We start from the raw sequence: 17,823 nt of genomic DNA, 5'->3' as shown, positions 1-17,823 counted from the left end.
GCTTGCACACAGCCCGGAACTGTCACTTGTAACCACACTTGGCCACCCAGTTCCCCATAGCTGTCACCAGTACCCAAAAAGTTAACTATCTGCTCAAAGCAGAAAAAGAAAGGATACATAAGCTTTTTCCATTGTCCAAGACTGCCATGACCAATAGTCTCTCACACTATGGGTCGCACATATCCTAATACATCAACTTGCTTCCCATAAGAGAACTTGCATCTCAACACAGCAAACAATATGGCAGTCACACCTGTACCATCCCTCTGGCAGCAATGACATTGCACAACCCGGTAGGCATCCATTAACAAAGCGTGTCCTTTGCTGAGAGTGGCTCCCACCAAACATGGCAAATAGGCATCAATTCCAGTTCAAAAACAATTGCACTCAGCTTAGGCTTGTTCGTAGCAACCAATACTGTTCACACAGTCCCGTGCAACTGCCTCACTCACCTACTCCTTCTGAGTAAGGAAAGAAGCATAAACTTTCAGCTAGCATCCATTAACAATGCTTCACACTTCGGTAGACGTACACAAGCTTCTGTACGCTTTGGCCGTACACTCACGTGGTTTCATACACTGCCCGTACACAGGCTTCTGTACACTTTGGCCGTACACAAAGCAGATCCGTACTCAACCTTACATATCCGTCGTACAAGCCCGTACCATGGCTCTCGTATGAAAAATGGCTCTACCTAGTTCGTAGTCAGCCATACTAATCCTTGCACTTCCTACAGCCCGAGCACCGTGCCCGAGCACCGTACGGCTCTGTAGATGTCCTGTTCCAGGCTAAGATCGTTGTACATGCATACCCTTCAGCCCCACACCATGGCCTCTCTATGGCCCGTCAACTCCGCACGTGATCCTTTGTAGGAGGTTCCATGGGAACCTTGCTAAATGCATCCCAAGCATGGAAAAATGCCACATGGTATGCCCACATTTTTACTTTGCTCCTTGGTTCTTAATTTGCCCCCAAGCCTTCTAGTTGGTCAACACGAATGACCAACTTAAGATACACCTACCCCTTGCTCCTTCTATGGGGACCAATCCAATGACCAATTTGGGATCCTAAGAGTTCTTTGCCCCCCCTTGGCCCAAACCCCAAATTCACCCCAAGGCACAATTCCTAGGGAGAATTTGCACACGTCGCAACCCAAGACCTTGCTTGCTTTATTTCCCGAGGTCGAGTCCACATGCAAGACAACAGGTATGCTCTATAATTCACGCCCTCGTGACAGGTGACTTGTTATGGAAGGATTTCCTAGCTGTTTGTGCGAGAGTTTTGGCTGTCTTTGGCTTTTTTGCAACCGTTTAGCCATGCTTGGCTGGTTGGGCACTTGGTTGCACAGGTGCAATGAGCAGACAGATAGTCTATGCCTTTGGGTTCTGTTGCACACTTGATTAGGAGCACGAGTGCGTGATTGCTTAGTGATTGGATGCATACTCGCCATATAAAGTTGAGCATGAATTGCAGTGTGTGCAGAATATTGGAAGTTTGTGGGCAGTGGTTTGCCTGTGGTGCAGCTTTCAGGAGACATTGTAATCAGCCTCTTGGCTTTATATGAATATTAAAGAAATACTTCAAGGGGCGCCAGTATTTGGGGCCAATCGGTGTCTTTGTTTCTGAGTAGGAGCGCTCTAGCTCCCCGTGATTTAATCTGTGGTGATTGTTAATTTGATTATTTACTGTATATGCTTTTGTTAAAGTGGATTCTACCACTCTTTAATTAGTGAAGGCTGGTTTCAAGAAACTCAAATTAAATGCGGTGGGTGTGGGGAGAGAGAGAGAGAGAGAAAGAAAGAAAGAAAGAAAGTGTATTATTGTCCACTAAAGGCCAAAATGGGCCCATGGGACATCAAGAACTCTGCATACAGGATAGCACAAAATCAACGTGCCACAAAGAAGAGGCATCGTCGAATATCATCTAAGTGCTACGCAATACAATGCAAGTGAAAGTACATAATGTCAAATCTGAGCCTAAATACAAAGTAAACTAGATGCAAGGAAACCGCCCCTGGGTGCAAAATGGGAGAGAGAGAGAGAGAGAGAGTATATTCTTCTGCAAAAGACGAGCACGGTCGGTGAAATAACAACCACCATGCTGGTTACAACCACTATGCTACTTGTATCTGTTGGTATTATGCAGGTTACTTTTTTTTTTGCATATATATATATATATATATATATATGTATATACATATACACATATATACATATATATATATATATGTATATATATATACATGTATATATATATATGTATATATATATACATGTATATATATATACATATATATATGTATATGTATATACATATATATATGTATATATATGTATATACATATATACATATATATATGTATATGTATATATATAGAGAGAGAGTTTATTAAAATCTATTGAAGACCGATGGGTTTATGAGAAAGAAAGAAAGAAAGAAAGAAAGATATATTACGTCCGCAGGAGGCCTCGCGGGCCTATGGGACAAAGTACGGAATCAAGTAACTCATACAGACCACTGTGGGCTAGGGCAAAGGGCTCACTAAGATCCTTGCTGAGTGCTAAAATGCTATACTAGTATAAAATAGCAAAAAAGTAGCAAAATAGCATGAGAGTGGCATGAAGATATCAAGTGCTCAGAGCTAGAGTCCCAAGTGCATGAACCGGCTCCACGTATCTAGGCTCCATGATGGCTCTCTGATGAGATGCAAAGAGCTCACATATCTGCATCTGTCGGGATGTCTCCCGTGGTGGTGGAGGGCGTGGTCTCCTCGATCTCTGGATCTGATGGGCTATGTCAAGGGTGATTCCTCATCTCGGTCGACCTCCCCTAAGGAGAAAGAAAGAAAGAAAGAAAGTTCATTAAAGTCTTTGGAAGACCGATGGGTCTATGAGAGGAGAGCTGAAATAGGTCGAACCTCGATCGTGTGTGCTCTGGGCGCCTGTCGCGCCGTATACGGTCTCTGTGTCCCTCGTCTGGCAGTGCCGTGTCGGCTCTCTCCACTGATCCATATATCTCTCATATCGGCTAGCTCCTCCTCCTCTATCCCAAAGTGCCCTGGGACTTAGTCAAATGCATAGAAATCCGTAACCTGTCTCTGCGCTCGGTCTACCTCGGTACCCTGTGGTGCGGTGGTCCCATCCTCTTGCTCCCTGATATGTCGTAGTAGTATCTCCCTGTGTCGTTGCATCTCCATCAGGTAGAGCCCAATACAGACCTGGTCCTGAAAGTGGATCAGTCGTGAGAGTGGGCCAAAGCCGTACCTGTCATGTGCACGGATCGGTATCTGACGTGTACTAGGTACACAGAACTAGCTCAGGTTAGCCCGGGGAGGCTTAGAGCTAGGCAGGCTTGATTCTCGGGTTGAGTGGCAAGGGTACGAACTATTTATAGGTCTTCGCTATTTTTGGCGCCAGGGCCCGAGTCTATAAAAGAGGCCCAGGGGGTTCAGTTCTCAGTGTGCAGTTGGGAGCAAGTCTCGTTCCCAGGTGCTAGGTCTGATCCTGGATTGTGTCGCGGACGCGCGCCTGCATCTTAGCGTAGCCCAAGGCCCAGTGGCAGATCCAGGGCTACTGACACGTCCCAGCACTCCTGAAACCCCTGATCTGCAAAATAACCACACACAACATCAGAACTGAGCAGGCTGCTCACCACCCAACCGTGACATCTACGGGATGTGATCCCGAATCAGAAGATGTCCCCCCCGAGCCACGAGCTGAGCTACCGGCACGAACTCCCAATCAGATCCCAACCAGCCTGGTGTCCCATACCACCAGGTGGCGCTGTGAAGCCCTGGATCTGCCACTGGGCCTTGGGCTACGCTAAGATGCAGGCGCGCGTCCACGACACAATACAGGATCAGACCTAGCACCTGGGAACGAGACTTGCTCCCAACTGCACACTGAGAACTGAACCCCCTGGGCCTCTTTTATAGACTCGGGCCCTAGCGCCAAAAATAGCGAAGACCTATAAATAGTTCGTACCCTTGCCACTCAACCCGAGAATCAAGCCTGCCTAGCTCTAAGCCTCCCTAGGCTAACCTGAGCTAGTTCTGTGTACCTAGTACACGTCAGATACCGATCCGTGCACATGACATACTCCCCCTCCTCTAAGAACTCACTCCTGAGTTCGCTAAGAAATCGGGAAATGTTCTTGGGAGGTTTTGTAATGTCTCCCATGTTGCATCCTCCTCAACACGATCCTTCCACTTAATCTTGTATTCCGTGATAGTACGATTTCGAATTTGTCTTTCACGAAATTCAAGAATTCCTTCAGGTTCGTGAGGAATAAAAGTTAAATCTGTAACTTCTATAATCTCATGAGGAGAAACAAGTTGATCATCTGCACCCAATACTTCTTTCAGTCTACTGACATGAAAGACTGGATGTACTTTAACATCAGGAGGCAATTCTAGTCGATATGCAACTGGTCCAATTCTTTTAATGACCTTGAATGGGCCACAGTATCTGGGGGATAATTTCGGAACCAAACCAGTACTCAGGCTCTTGGATTCCTTAGGAATTCTCAAATATACCATCGTTCCTTCAGAGAACTCGCTGGGTGAACGATGTCTATTAGCATAAAATCTGTCCCGATCTTGGGCACTTCTAATAGACTCCTTGGCAAACTGCAACATTTCCTGCATGTCTTGCAAGAAGTTCTTAGCAGCATCATTTTGAATCCCTTTTAATCCTACCATAACTGGTGACTTAGGTTGAAACCCGTACATAAGCATAAAAGGACTATAACCTGTACTAGAATGCTTTGCACTGTTGTAAGCAAATTCAATCATGGGTAGATAATCTTCCCATGAAGACCGTCTCTTAGATACATATGCCCGAAGCATGTCTTCAACCAACTGGTTGACCTTTTCTGTACTGCCATCAGATTGTGCATGATCTGAGGAACTCATACTTAGAGTAGTTTCCAACTTCTCAAATACAAGTGTCCAGAAGTTACTTGTAAACTTTGAGTCCCTGTCACTGACTATGTCAGATGGCAAACCATACAGCTTGAACATATGGTCCACAAACTCGTGAGCCAACTGAACAGCTGAAATAGTTGTTCTTGTAGGTAAGAATCTAGCCATTTTTGTCAAACGGTCGACTATGACCCAAATAGAGTCATGACCCTTGCGCGTTCGAGGTAAACCAGTAATAAAATCCATGGAAATACTCTCCCATTTATTACCTGGAATCTGTAAAGGCTGTAATAAGCCCGCGCTTCTAAGGCGGTCAGCCTTAGTAACCTGACAAACTCGGCAACCTACCACATAGTTCTCTATAAATGCACGCATCTTAGGCCAATAAAAGGTATGCTTTACAAGAGACAGAGTCCTATGTATACCTGGATGTCCCGCACTAGGAGCATCATGACACTCCCAGAGAATCTTGGATTTAAGGTCCAGAACATCAGGCACACAAATCTTTTCATTTCGGAACAGCAAGCCGTTCCTAATCATCCACTGACCTCCCGCCGCCTGTATCCTAGGTGGCACAATCCCTGAGTCCTGGTCAACCATGGAATTCCCATCCTGGACTCTCTGCCAATAAGAACTGAAATGACTATCAGTTGCGTATAGCCCTCTCAAGGATTGAAATAGGTCTGAGGATATTTCCGTAAATGACAAAGCATTTACAAACTTAACTCGACTTAAGGCATCCGCCACACTATTCAACGAACCCTTACGATAACGTATTTCGAAATCAAAATCCTGCATTAACTCTGCCCATCTGGCTTTCCTTCCTCTCAAGTCTGATCCATCACACACATACTTAATTGACTGGTGATCAGTCAATACAAGGAACTTTGAACCATACAAGTAGTGTCTCCAAACCTTGAGAGCATACACTACTGCATAAAGTTCCTTCTCAAGTGTGGGCCAACGATACTGAGTGTCGTCTAGCTTCTTACTCTCAAAAGCTACAGGTCTGCCCTCTTGGAATAAAGCTGCCCCAATCGCATAATCACTCGCGTCGGCCTCTAAAACATAAGGCTGGGTAGGATCGGGTAATGCAAGAACGGGTGCTTCCTTGATAGATAACTTCAAGGTTTCAAAAGCCTTGTTCATTACATCATTCCAAGGGATCGGCTGAGTAGACCTGCGTCCACGACCTTTCAATATGTTGGTCAAGGGTACCGTGATTTGTGAATAATCACGGACTGACTTCCGAAGAAATACCGTAAATCCTAGGAAAGAACGAAGTTGTTTCACAGTCTGAGGGATAGGCCATTCTAAAACCTTCTGGATACGATCCAGATCAATGCTAATACCTTCAGAAGAAATCTTGTGTCCTAAGTAAATGATCTCCTTCATAAAGAAGTCACATTTACTCATCTTGGCATAAAGCTTATGCTGTCTTAGAACAAGTAAGACAACCCGAAGGTGTCCTATATGGTCCTCAAGCGTTTTACTATATACCAAGATATCATCTAAGAACACGACAACAAATTTGCCCAGATAATCTCTGAACAAATCGTTCATCATCTGCTGAAAAGTAGCAGGAGCATTGGTCAAACCAAAAGGTAATACGAGGAACTCGTAATGACCATACCTAGTCCGGAATGCGGTCCTATCTATGTGTTTAGCATAGATACGGATTTGATGATAACCCGTACGCAAATCAATCTTAGTGAAATACTTCGCTCCGGCCAAACGGTCTATCAAATCATCAGAACGAGGTAAAGGATAGCGGTTCTTAATTGTAACTTTATTAAGTCGTTTATAATCTATACACATTCTCCAGGAAGAATCCTTCTTCTTTCTTAATAGGACAGGTGCACCCCAAGGAGATTTACTTGGGCGGATATAGCCCATATTCAGGTAATCCTGAAGCTGGGTAGCTAACTCATCCTCCTCTACCTGGCTCATCCTATACGGTGGTACACTGATAGGTTGAGCCCCTGGGACTAAGTCTATGCGATGATCTACTGCCCTTTCTGGAGGTAAACCTTCCGGCAGTTGAGCTGGGAATACGTCCTTAAAATTATCTAACAACGTTCTCAATTCTCGGTGTTCAAACACACTTAATTCATTTTTGTTAACTACCGAAACAATAAATGAAGAAAGTGGAATCAAAACACACTGATAGACATCATAATGAGAAGTGTTCAATATATTCCGAAGCTGCATCGCAGATACAATAGGCCCCTGAGAAGGGGGAATCTTATCACACTGAATACAAAATTGGGTGTCCTTATCTACAAAAGAAAGCGTATGCTTCGTCCATCCGATCTGAATATTGTGGGTTTTAAACCACTCTATCCCGATCAGCAAGTCTACATGCTCTAGATGCATAACATAACATGTGAGAGCTCCTGTGTAGGCTTGAATCCGGATGGGAAGCGCTTCAACCTTGCGATCCCAAAACTGCTTCCCGGCTGGAAGCTGCACCTCGTAGGTGTGGTCGCTAGGTACTGTGGACAGCCCCATCTTCTGCACAAATTTGTAATTAACAAAATTGTGAGAGCTGCCCGGATAAAAAAGAATGTGAACCTGTTGGTCCCTAACTTCTCCATAAACTCGGAAAAGATCATGGGAACCAAACAACGAAGTATTAAAGGTACAATTACAAGAAAAGGGGCAAGTAATGACATTTACTGAAATACCTGTCATCGTAACCTGGTTGGCTCCCTTGGCTGCGGTTCGTGGACCTGCCTGGAGCTTGGGTCCTAGCACCAATTTCTGGTTCTTCCGCTTAGGACACTCATTCTTCGTGTGGCCCCGCTCCTCGCAATAAAAACACCGGCCCTCTTTCTTGAGCCTGAGAGTGCGAAGGAAACGGGCCTTACCATTCTTCGCAGGAGTTAAGCTTTTCCTGGAGGCGTTGTCCGTAGACTTCGTCTCCCCAATACCAGTTGCATGCTGAAAGAACTTGCGTTTGTTCTTTCCGCTGGTCTCGGTAACTGTGGTTGCCTTGGTACCGGCCATGGTATCATCATATATGCGCGCATATGTCATGGCCTCCTGCAATGTTGTGCACTTGTTATTCTTAATCTGTAACTTATAGGAGTCTGGCAAACCATCCACGAAAAAACCTAACAAGGTTACAGGATCCATTTTGGTGGCCCTGGTTTGCAGATCCCTAAATCTTTGAAGATAAACTTCAAAAGTTAAATTCAATTTTGACATATCGAGGGCCTTGAGCTTGCCGACGATATCGTAGTCATCTTCCTTCTTCAGGAACTCCTTCCTGAAGATACCCTCAAATTCTGTCCAAGTATCAGGCTTAGGCTGAAGTTCTTTCCACCAAAGCAAGGCTTTACCTGACATAAACCCTGCTGCTAGCTGAATCTTTTTCTCATCTGGATAGGGGTGAAATTGGAAGTGTACTTGCCACTTGTGCAACCAAGTGTCAACCACCTCCTTTGTTCTTGATTTCTGGTCACCTGGAAAGGGAGCCAGAGTGATATTCGGGCCTAGCACGGAGGCCATGGCATCCACATGCGTGAGTGCTTGAACCGTGCTAGCCAGAAGAGTCAAAGTGGCTTGTATCCCTTGGAGTTGCTGTGTCAACCCCGTTTGATTAGCGTTGACCTGCTCAAATTTACCATCCAGAGCAGTCGTGAACTCACTGAAGGCTTTCTTAGTGATCAGGTCGTCATAGAGACCCTGATCATCCTCTCCCACTGGAGTATAATCTAATTCCTGCTCTCCCATAGCGAACTCGGGATTCGGAGCATCAGACATGGCTGAATACTGATTCGATTACAGACTGAGAGAAATAACTGGGAGAATCGAAGCTGGAAGGAGAAGAGTAGAGGAAAGAAACCGTCCCTCGAAGATGTGGCGAAATCAGAGAAGCTAGCTGGAAAAGAGATGTCGTAAACTGACGATCAGTTCGCGTAGGTGATGGTGTCCTTCTGCTGGTCCGCTGCAGGCCGTACAGTACGGAATATCTGCTGCTGTTGCAGCCGTTTATTGGAGGCGAATCTCAGGCAGAGGCAGGACGCAGAGCTGCTGCTATTGCAGCCGTATCTAGATGGCGGAACTCTGGTAGGGGCAGGCTGTTCTTGCGCTGTCAAGCTTGAGACTATGGCTGGACTTGAGGTCTCGCCAGTCTTTATAGAAGGTAGCACAGCTATTCTGGAGGCTTTGCTTTCTAGGAAAGCCTAGCCACGCTTTCCAGAAAAGCTTGCCTCCCTAAATTGGAGGCTTGAGGCTAAATTTAGCATGCACACCCTCCAATCTTGGAGGGTCGATGCTTTTTTCTGCCCCACCTTCCAAACTTGGAAGGTGGTGCTTTTTCGCACCTCAGCCACCCCTAGATGCTACTGGCCGCACCCTGCTCAGCCTGACGCACCCCCTGCCTGGGCCGAATCCTGCACCAACAGATGGCGCACTCCTCAGCCTCACCTACCAGCGACACCTACCTCTGTGCAGCTCTGACCAGCATCCCGATTCCATCTCCTACCTAACAGCCCTGTTTCGCCTCTCTTCCACACTCTCCTAGCTAGAACTTCACTCCCTCTCTCACTTAGACCCTTCAGCAATTTCGAAATCAGGTCTCTCCTTCTTCCTGCCTTTTCCAGATATCTCTTCACCCCTTCTACCCAGGTAGACAGCAAAAAACGCAGCAGGAAATCTCGAATTTTAGGGCATACCTGGAAGAGAAATCCGTCAAATTTCTCGCATCAGAAGTTCCTACCTCAGGAGTTGGCTCTGATACCAACTGACACGTCCCAGCACTCCTGAAACCCCTGATCTGCAAAATAACCACACACAACATCAGAACTGAGCAGGCTGCTCACCACCCAACCGTGACATCTACGGGATGTGATCCCGAATCAGAAGATGTCCCCCCCCGAGCCACGAGCTGAGCTACCGGCACGAACTCCCAATCAGATCCCAACCAGCCTGGTGTCCCATACCACCAGGTGGCGCTGTGAAGCCCTGGATCTGCCACTGGGCCTTGGGCTACGCTAAGATGCAGGCGCGCGTCCGCGACACAATCCAGGATCAGACCTAGCACCTGGGAACGAGACTTGCTCCCAACTGCACACTGAGAACTGAACCCCCTCGGAATCTTTTATAGACTCGGGCCCTGGCGCCAAAAATAGCGAAGACCTATAAATAGTTCGTACCCTTGCCACTCAACCCGAGAATCAAGCTCTAAGCCTCCCCAGGCTAACCTGAGCTAGTTCTGTGTACCTAGTACACGTCAGATACCGATCCGTGCACATGACAGTACCCCTCCTGAAAAAGGAAATGGTAGCACCCTCGGGTCTCATAGTAGGCTGGACAGACACACAGAAAGTTCTCCTCTGTCTCGATCGCCCCCATCGTGCACAACTTGCAAGTCCGCTGCTCTCTGGGTATGCGTGCAGCTCTCCCTGTCTCGATCCTCAGTTAATGGGACGAGACCTGCATTTGTCTGATGGGAATCCTCAGTGCATGTGAGACTCCTCTGTAATCGAGATACTGAGGTCTGATGATGTGCCCATCTTTCGATACTCTCAGAAAGTGGTCATAGTAGAGTTGGGTCTTGGTGGGGAACTCCTGGTCCCCCCGAGAAGTGCGAGATGTGTGGAGCTGGAGGAGATCTAATCGTATGATGCGGTTAATCTCATCTTGTGGGATCGACTCGGGTGGTGCATCCATGCTATACTGAAACGGGGAAAGCCGATCCATTTGAATGCCGTGAGTGGCAAACCATGTGGTGACGCATGCAAATCATGTTGTACCTACTCCACTCTCAGATAGTCGTATGGAGGACTCTAGTGCCAGCCTCGAAAGTCTTCGGCGAGGTAGGTCCCAAATCCTTGCTGACCGTGGTCCTGTGGTTTGGAGGAACTGGCGGGTCCACGTGTCCTCCTGTTGGACCCATCTAGCCCTAGAGAAGCTTGAGATCAATACCCGGGCATCATATTGGCTTTCTGAAAGTTTGACTACGCCGTTAGTGTTTTTCCCATGGCTCTTGGTGTATTAGCTGATGTATCGATCATGAACTTGAATACCACTCAGTACACTACCTTATTCAAAAACCGATCAGAATACGAGAAGGTTGGTTGTGAAACCTGGGACTACAGGTACATGATTCTCGGTCGTAGTTACTCACACCCACACTAGAGCTCCTTGTTTTGCCGACTTATGGGGGTAACAACCTGAAATGGGGCTTTGAATTTATATTGTGTCTTGGAAAGGGAAAAGATACTTTTTCAATACAATCAAAGTAGATGTGTGGAAAGAGATGAGTGAAGTTTCATTATCCCCAACTTCATGTCACTTCTTTTGATGGAAACATGTTGTATGTTTGGCCTTGGATATGGCTAGCGTCCTTCAGGATTGTTGCTAGCACGCGGACGATGAGCAGGGATATCAATTGGGGGATGATGGCCTGGCTCACTGAGGGAGGCCATGCCTTTGCGATAGACCCTATCACGCCAGCTTACATGATACATGGGCAGTAGGTTTTCCAGATTGAGGTTCACGACGCAGTTCAGCCCTCTCGACCACGCCCATCACCTCTCCCGGAGGATGGTGTTTGGGAGACTTTTTCTAGCATCCCTGCGTGGAATGTCTGGGTGGCTCGATGCAGCCAGGTGATGGGAGGCCATATGACTTCTCTGACAGCTACCCTAGTAACCATTTGGTAGAATATCATCTTCACCTTGCGTGCCATTTGGGAGCCCGGTACTCCAAGCTCGAGAGCATCGAGAGGTGGGAGCGCTTCCACCAGACATGGCCGACAGGCGTATTCTACACCCTTTCCACGAGGGGTATTCGCTGGGCATATAGGCCACCAGCATGGTTGCTCACTCCTGTTTCGGAATCTCTATAGGCTTTGAGCCATGAGATCCGTAAATGGGTGCTTACTCTTTTAGTTGGCAACCTGTTTCTTTTCGTTGTTTGTCATCAACAACAACTCCTTTTGGAAGCTGGTTGTATGGTTTTAAAGCATTAATAGAATCTACCTTTTTCTGAAAAAAGAATGAAAAATAAAATGCATGCATTCTTTGGGCTGATCCTAGTCCTCTGTGGGTGTGCCCACTATGCACATAAGCAAATGCAAACAATGAAAAATAGAAACTCTCTCTAGTTGACCAAAGTCAACTCCCTTTAACTAGAGTCAAAACAAATAGTTCTCTTTATTTCTTGGGATAAATTCGATTCTGTGATTATTTATATAGGCAAGTTTTCTGTGACTTGTTCATCCCATTTTTCGTGGTGCAATTTCGTTTTGATGTTTAGAGGAAATCCAATATGCATATTTGAGCTATTTGTTGGTTAATAACTAGGTAGAAAAATAACTTGTTCATCCCATTTTTGGCGGTGCAATTTCGTTTTGATGTTTAAAGGAAATCCAATATGAATATTTGAGCTATTTGTTGGTTAATAACTAGGTAGAAAATTATGTAGGTATAGCACTAGTGAATGGTACTTGGCATATCCGTGGCTAGTATGCCTTGAAAGATACAAATTGATGCGTCAAGTGTGTTGGAGTCTGACTTCTCCTTCAATTTCATGACCAATAAAGATACGGCGCAAAGAACTTGATACTACAAACTTTGTTTTGACTATTCAATATGGTTTCATGCAATCTTTGAAATCTCACTTATTGAACCCAAGGACAGTGCTTTGATATCCCGCTGCCTTGAGAATTTAAAGACCAAAAACATAAAAGTTAAAGCCCCCTCTTCTCTTGTTCCCTTTTTTATTTTTTCCTTCTCTGACTTCTCTATTTATGGTCTGATGGAGGCAGGCAACAGAGCCAAGGGTTGACACTTATTATGGCCTATGCACCTATGGAGGCACCAAGCAACGCCATAGAATAGACTTCAAGGTTTTTGGACTTCTTTTTCCTTCCTTTTCAAGATGGGTATCTACTCACACAATCTATGTTTTGTGTTTATGCACATCTTTATTAATAATCTTGAAATCTATTCAATATGGTTTGAAGTTTTCACATGCCTTTGCTACATCTTCAGTACACTCATAAGGATTTAATCACTTGCATTGTGTAATTCCATGTGTGCAACTCCAAGCCACTCACATAGTTGATAGTTGTCTGATTTGATAGGTGATACAAATATGATGCAACTCATAGCTTAGAGTCCTAATCTCAAACTTTACATATTGAAATGAGGATTCTCAGATGCAGGTTTCTTCTGTCTAGACTTGTGTAGGTTCTGATTTTGCAAATCTATTCAAAAAGTGTTAGTGATTTCACTTCAAATCATCAGTTCTTCCCTTCACTTTTATATCATCAAGCCTTACGTTTCTTCTCGAAACACTTCTAGATAGAACATTATCCGTGATTATAACCATTGTTATAATGGTGGCTCATGGGAAACCTTGGGTTCAATAAAGAGAAAATGCTGTCCACTAAATAATTGGGATGTTCAATAATGAAATAAAAAATCCTTGGTCGGCATTGCCCTGTGTGTTCACCCTACGTCTCTATCACATGTAAGAGTAGGAGCCTCACTGTAGTCTGTTTTTTGAGCTGATAAGATTCCAAACTTCATGTAAATCGCACAATGGAAATGCTAACTTAAGTGAAAGGGTTCAAGTGGTACATGGTAATGAGATCCTAAAGGAGAAGGATGGATTTAAATGATTTCAAGCAGAAGAGCTACTGGAAAGAGAAAGCCCTACCTATCCCAGAATCCCAAACGTATCCTAAAACTCATAAAAAATTCCCCTCTTCTTTGTCCTTAGCTTGATTTCGAGTCAATGTTGCAGTATTTTGTGGACCCTATATTTTTTTTAAATTCGATTTACTCAAGTCTTTTGCGGAAAACCTGTATACAGGTGACAAGGCTCCATAAGACAATTATCTCAGTTTTTCTCCTTGTGGGAAGCCCAATCTCTCACAAGCTACCAGCCTTGGAGCACTGCTTCTAGCTGGGGATGCAGTCATCTGAAACATCCATGCCAGTAATTATTTGTACATGCATCCAAAGAACACCCCCCCTTTACTACTTTCTGGTTTCTTGCTCAGGTGCTGCTACTCCAGAAACACGGCTTCCATTTCTTTTAGTGACTCTTCAAAGTTCAAACCTGTAGAGCAGTCTTGTATCTCTCCCTGATGTTACAGGTCTTTGAGAGTCTGGACTAGTCCTGAAAACTCAAGTCACATTTTGTAATACTTCCATGCCTCTGTTGTTCCAGCATGCAACTTTGCCTATGAGATCTTCCTTGAAAATTTCGAAGAGTTGTATACAGTCTAGGTACTCTAGTTGTCAATTGAATGTCGAAAAAAAAAACCAGTCCATGCGATTGGGTGGCAAATGGCAGTATAACAGAATGCGAGACTTTAGAGACATCAGGAGACCTCTACATGCTTGTAGATGCTCAAAGTGTTTTATTTGATTGAATGAAATTTCTTGGTGATTGTGTAATATCGACTGGATGATACCATATATAGGCTTTCAGAGCGTTTATGAGAAATAGATCTACATATCTTGTCATTCTGAAGCTATGGATTTGTTGAGCTCTGAAGGTCTATCCAATTGAGATGTACCCTTTTGGTCTGATCGCTTGGACTGGCAATGATGTTCTAAATAGAAGGTTTGTGCTTTTGAAAATAATAGCATTCTTTCAATGTCAGCATGTTCAGGCACTCCAGCTTATCTTTTGGTGACATTGCAGCTGTAAAATCTATGTAGCAAAGCAGTCATTAATGGAAATTGATGAGGTTCTACTGATAAGGCAATTGTAATTTACTGTAGGTTGAGGCTATTAGCGGAGAACAAAGGTTTCAGACTTGATGATACCGGCCTTTTCCCAATGACTCGGGATGCTCATGGTCAAAAGGTTCGCTTATTTCCATCATTTCTATGAGGTTGTGGTTCTGAGCATGAACCTATAGGTCATATCCATTCATTTTTGCCCTGGCCCCTGTGCGTTCACAATGTGCCCTAGCTACCTGTTTCCTTGTGAGCACATTGCCAAACATGCTTTGTAGATTTCAATTAGTTTTGAAATTTAAAAAAATCATGTTAGCTTGTGAAACACGGGAAAAGCTCGAAAGCGTAGAAGCAATCTCCTACTCCTTTCTTTCCCTTGAAGAAAAACAAACAAACAGTAAAACAGAAAAAAGAGAAAGACAAAAAGGAGAAATGGTATTTAAGAGTTTTACTGTGGGCCCTGGGACTCAACAAATCTCCATGGATACGACTGTACTATCTTACATTGTGCTTATGAAAGGATGTGCAGATACAACAAGAAAGCACGGTAGATTAGCTGTATTCTCTGATGAATATCAAATCCTGATGCCATGTTCTTGACTAAATGGCTGATTGGGCTCAACATAGAGAGTGTAAAAGTGAAGCATCAGATGTTTCTTTTGCAAGAAAACAGATCCATTTTATTTAGTGAAGAAAAGTACAGAACAAGAAATTCGACCATTCTGTAGTCTGCATCCTTGAATTGCAATTCCCTTCCTTGCCGCATTCAGTTCTCTCATTTTATTTCATTTGGTGGCAAGAGATGGATATCTAGAGTAGGATTGAAAAATGTTGGGGTCGGAGACATTTTTCAGATGAGCTCCATTTGCACAAGACATTGTGAAACCATGTTTTGTCAGCCACATCTATACAAATTCGTGGGTGTTTGGGACCCCATGAATCTCTCTTATGATTTCAAGTTTGTATTATGCCACCTTGAGACTTCACTATCCTTGCTTGGTCACTTAGTTGGACATTCATCAGGGCCAAGATAGTGCTCCTAACATTGGAGGGGTTTGTTTTGAAGCATCAATTAGGTAGAAGTAATGCTGCTTTAGCAATCCTTTTGTTTTCATATATATACATATAGATAGATAGATAGAGAGAAGAAGAAGAAGAAGAAGAAGAATGTATTACCGTCCTCTGGGGGCCGAAATACCGACCCATGGGAGAGAGAGAGAGAGAGAGAGAGTGTATCACCACAATGCAAATATCCTAAGTCAAAGTACAGTTGACCATTTATTTGATCATAATTAAAGAGTTTTCATATGTGTTAATTATGGTCAAAGAGTTCTTTTAATGGTCAGAGAATTGACTACAGTCAAAGATATTTGACTTTGGTCAAGTAAACCTGACTTCGGTTGGAGAGACTCGGTTTATTACCAAGAGGGTTAACTACGGTTAACCAAAGAACCACAGAGCTGACTACGGTCAGAGAGTGTTGACTTCGGTCAACGAGACTTGCCATATGCCAAGAGGATTAACTACGGTTAAACAAGATGTGCCGACTTCGGTTGGAGAGTTGTGCCAACTTCAGTTGGAGAGACTTGACTATAATTAAGGCGCCTCAACCTTTGGTCAAAGCCCTTAATTATGATCAAGAGCGTTGACTTTGGTCAACGAGAGAATAAATATATATATTTTTATATTTGTTATGTGTGCACATGTGTTCAGTGGGGACGCCCACCATGACTAGAATTAGTCCACAGTGTATTATTTGCATGCAAAGGGCTAACAATTAATGGGTGCCATGGTGGTGCGCTTTAATTAATTGTTGTAGGTACTAGGAAGAGTTATTTTCCTTAAGCGCCACGGGAGCCTAACAAGAGTCTAGGAGGTGGTTTGCATGACCAAGTGCTTCGAAGACTCCAGAGTTGCCCTTAGTGGCATGTAATTAGGAAAGTAAAGTAGAAATTGACAAGTGGCTTGTTGCCAAGAAAGGGAGCCTGAGAGCTCATGTAATGATTCATTCACGTTGGAATTTGGATGTGCAGCTTCTACGTTGAACTCTTGTACTTGATTTCTCTCAATTAATAAAAACCTTCGGGGGGTCCCAGGCCGACAATTGTCGGGGGGGTCTATTGAGAGAGGGAGAGAGGGATAGAAATCAAAGTGTCTTTGTTGTATTTTATGTGGAAGGTTTTGGCTGTCCTCTACGGGTAGATTACATTGGGATCAGAAGAGGATTAAAGGCTTTCTCAAGCCTTTGACGATCCAAGCAGTAGCTTAAGCAAGGAATTAGCATTCTGATGTGTGATGATGGCGCACGATATATAAGCCTGCGCATAAGATTGGCGTACGGGAAGCTTCATAGTCTGTTCTCTTTATGCTAGTCCCTGGGTGATATGCCAGCTGAAGGAAAAAGATAGAGGCTGTGACGATCTAGCAAAAAGGTAACAAGCGATGGGCGCAATCTGAAGCGTATGTACGAGGAGAGGTTTCAAAAGATCTTGGCTGGCCGTCGCGAGTTTTTTTTGGCTGCCCACGAAGGGCTACATTTCCTACTGACACACTACAGGCAGAGATAGCGCTGAGTGATTAGTTCTGGATCGTACGCTGAATCTAGGCTATACGTAACTGTGAACCAAGGCTAAGTGTATGGTGACCAGAAGCAATATCCGAAGTGCGAGCACTGGGCGAAGTTGTGAAGCTGGTCCGTGGCTCGACGGGAGGTTTCTTTTCCTTTTCTCGTCGACCGTGAAGGCGTGATGCGCGAAGCTCTAGAGAATTCTGTCGCCTGCGCATATTTTCTCAGCCAAGGTTCAACCTTAGGCTTACGTGGCAGCCAGCAGGGCAGATGATGTGGCACAGGTGTACACGTGGCATGCATAGAGCTGACGTGGCAGACACGTGTGGATGCTGACGTGGCAAACACGTGTGGATGCTGACATGGCACACGTGTGTAATTTGACACGTGGCAGGTGACGTGGTGACCACACGAGTGAGATGACGTGACAGCTAGCTCAGTGGATGACGTGGCAGGACATGTGGCAGTTGACCTGGAGTGCCAGCTAGACAGGTGATTGGGTTGAGGTTAAGCTAACCTAACCTTGGTTAGTGGATTGGTTAGAGGTCCAGTTAGTTGACCCAACCAGGCAACTCTGGTCACTGTAGCCAGATTGTGACCAGTCCAGTTAGTCTAGTTGTAGACT

At 44.7% G+C, this 17,823-nt stretch overlaps 1 protein-coding gene across 4 annotated transcripts in view; it reads left to right on the top strand.

Moving 5' to 3' along the window:
• The window catches only part of LOC147902129 (DNA polymerase lambda-like), a 122,694-nt gene that overhangs the window by 70,939 nt on the left and 33,932 nt on the right, over positions 1-17,823 (top strand). For 3 of the 4 annotated variants that reach the window (XM_087375253.1, XM_087375252.1, XM_087375254.1), the window contains 3 exons: positions 12,703-12,819; positions 14,446-14,513; positions 14,675-14,759. In XM_087375253.1, coding sequence (XP_087231379.1) covers positions 12,703-12,819; positions 14,446-14,513; positions 14,675-14,759 — 270 coding nt within the window. The remainder of the gene's footprint in view (positions 1-12,702; positions 12,820-14,445; positions 14,514-14,674; positions 14,760-17,823) is intronic. The other variant, XM_087375255.1, reaches the window with a different exon arrangement.

This window comes from Dipteris shenzhenensis, chromosome 5 (assembly GCF_047967505.1).
Source record: "Dipteris shenzhenensis isolate YYH24624 ecotype China chromosome 5, Dip_SZ_1.0, whole genome shotgun sequence".
In the NCBI taxonomy this organism is placed as follows: domain Eukaryota; kingdom Viridiplantae; phylum Streptophyta; class Polypodiopsida; order Gleicheniales; family Dipteridaceae; genus Dipteris; species Dipteris shenzhenensis.
This window is presented reverse-complemented; position numbering and strand designations above follow the sequence as displayed.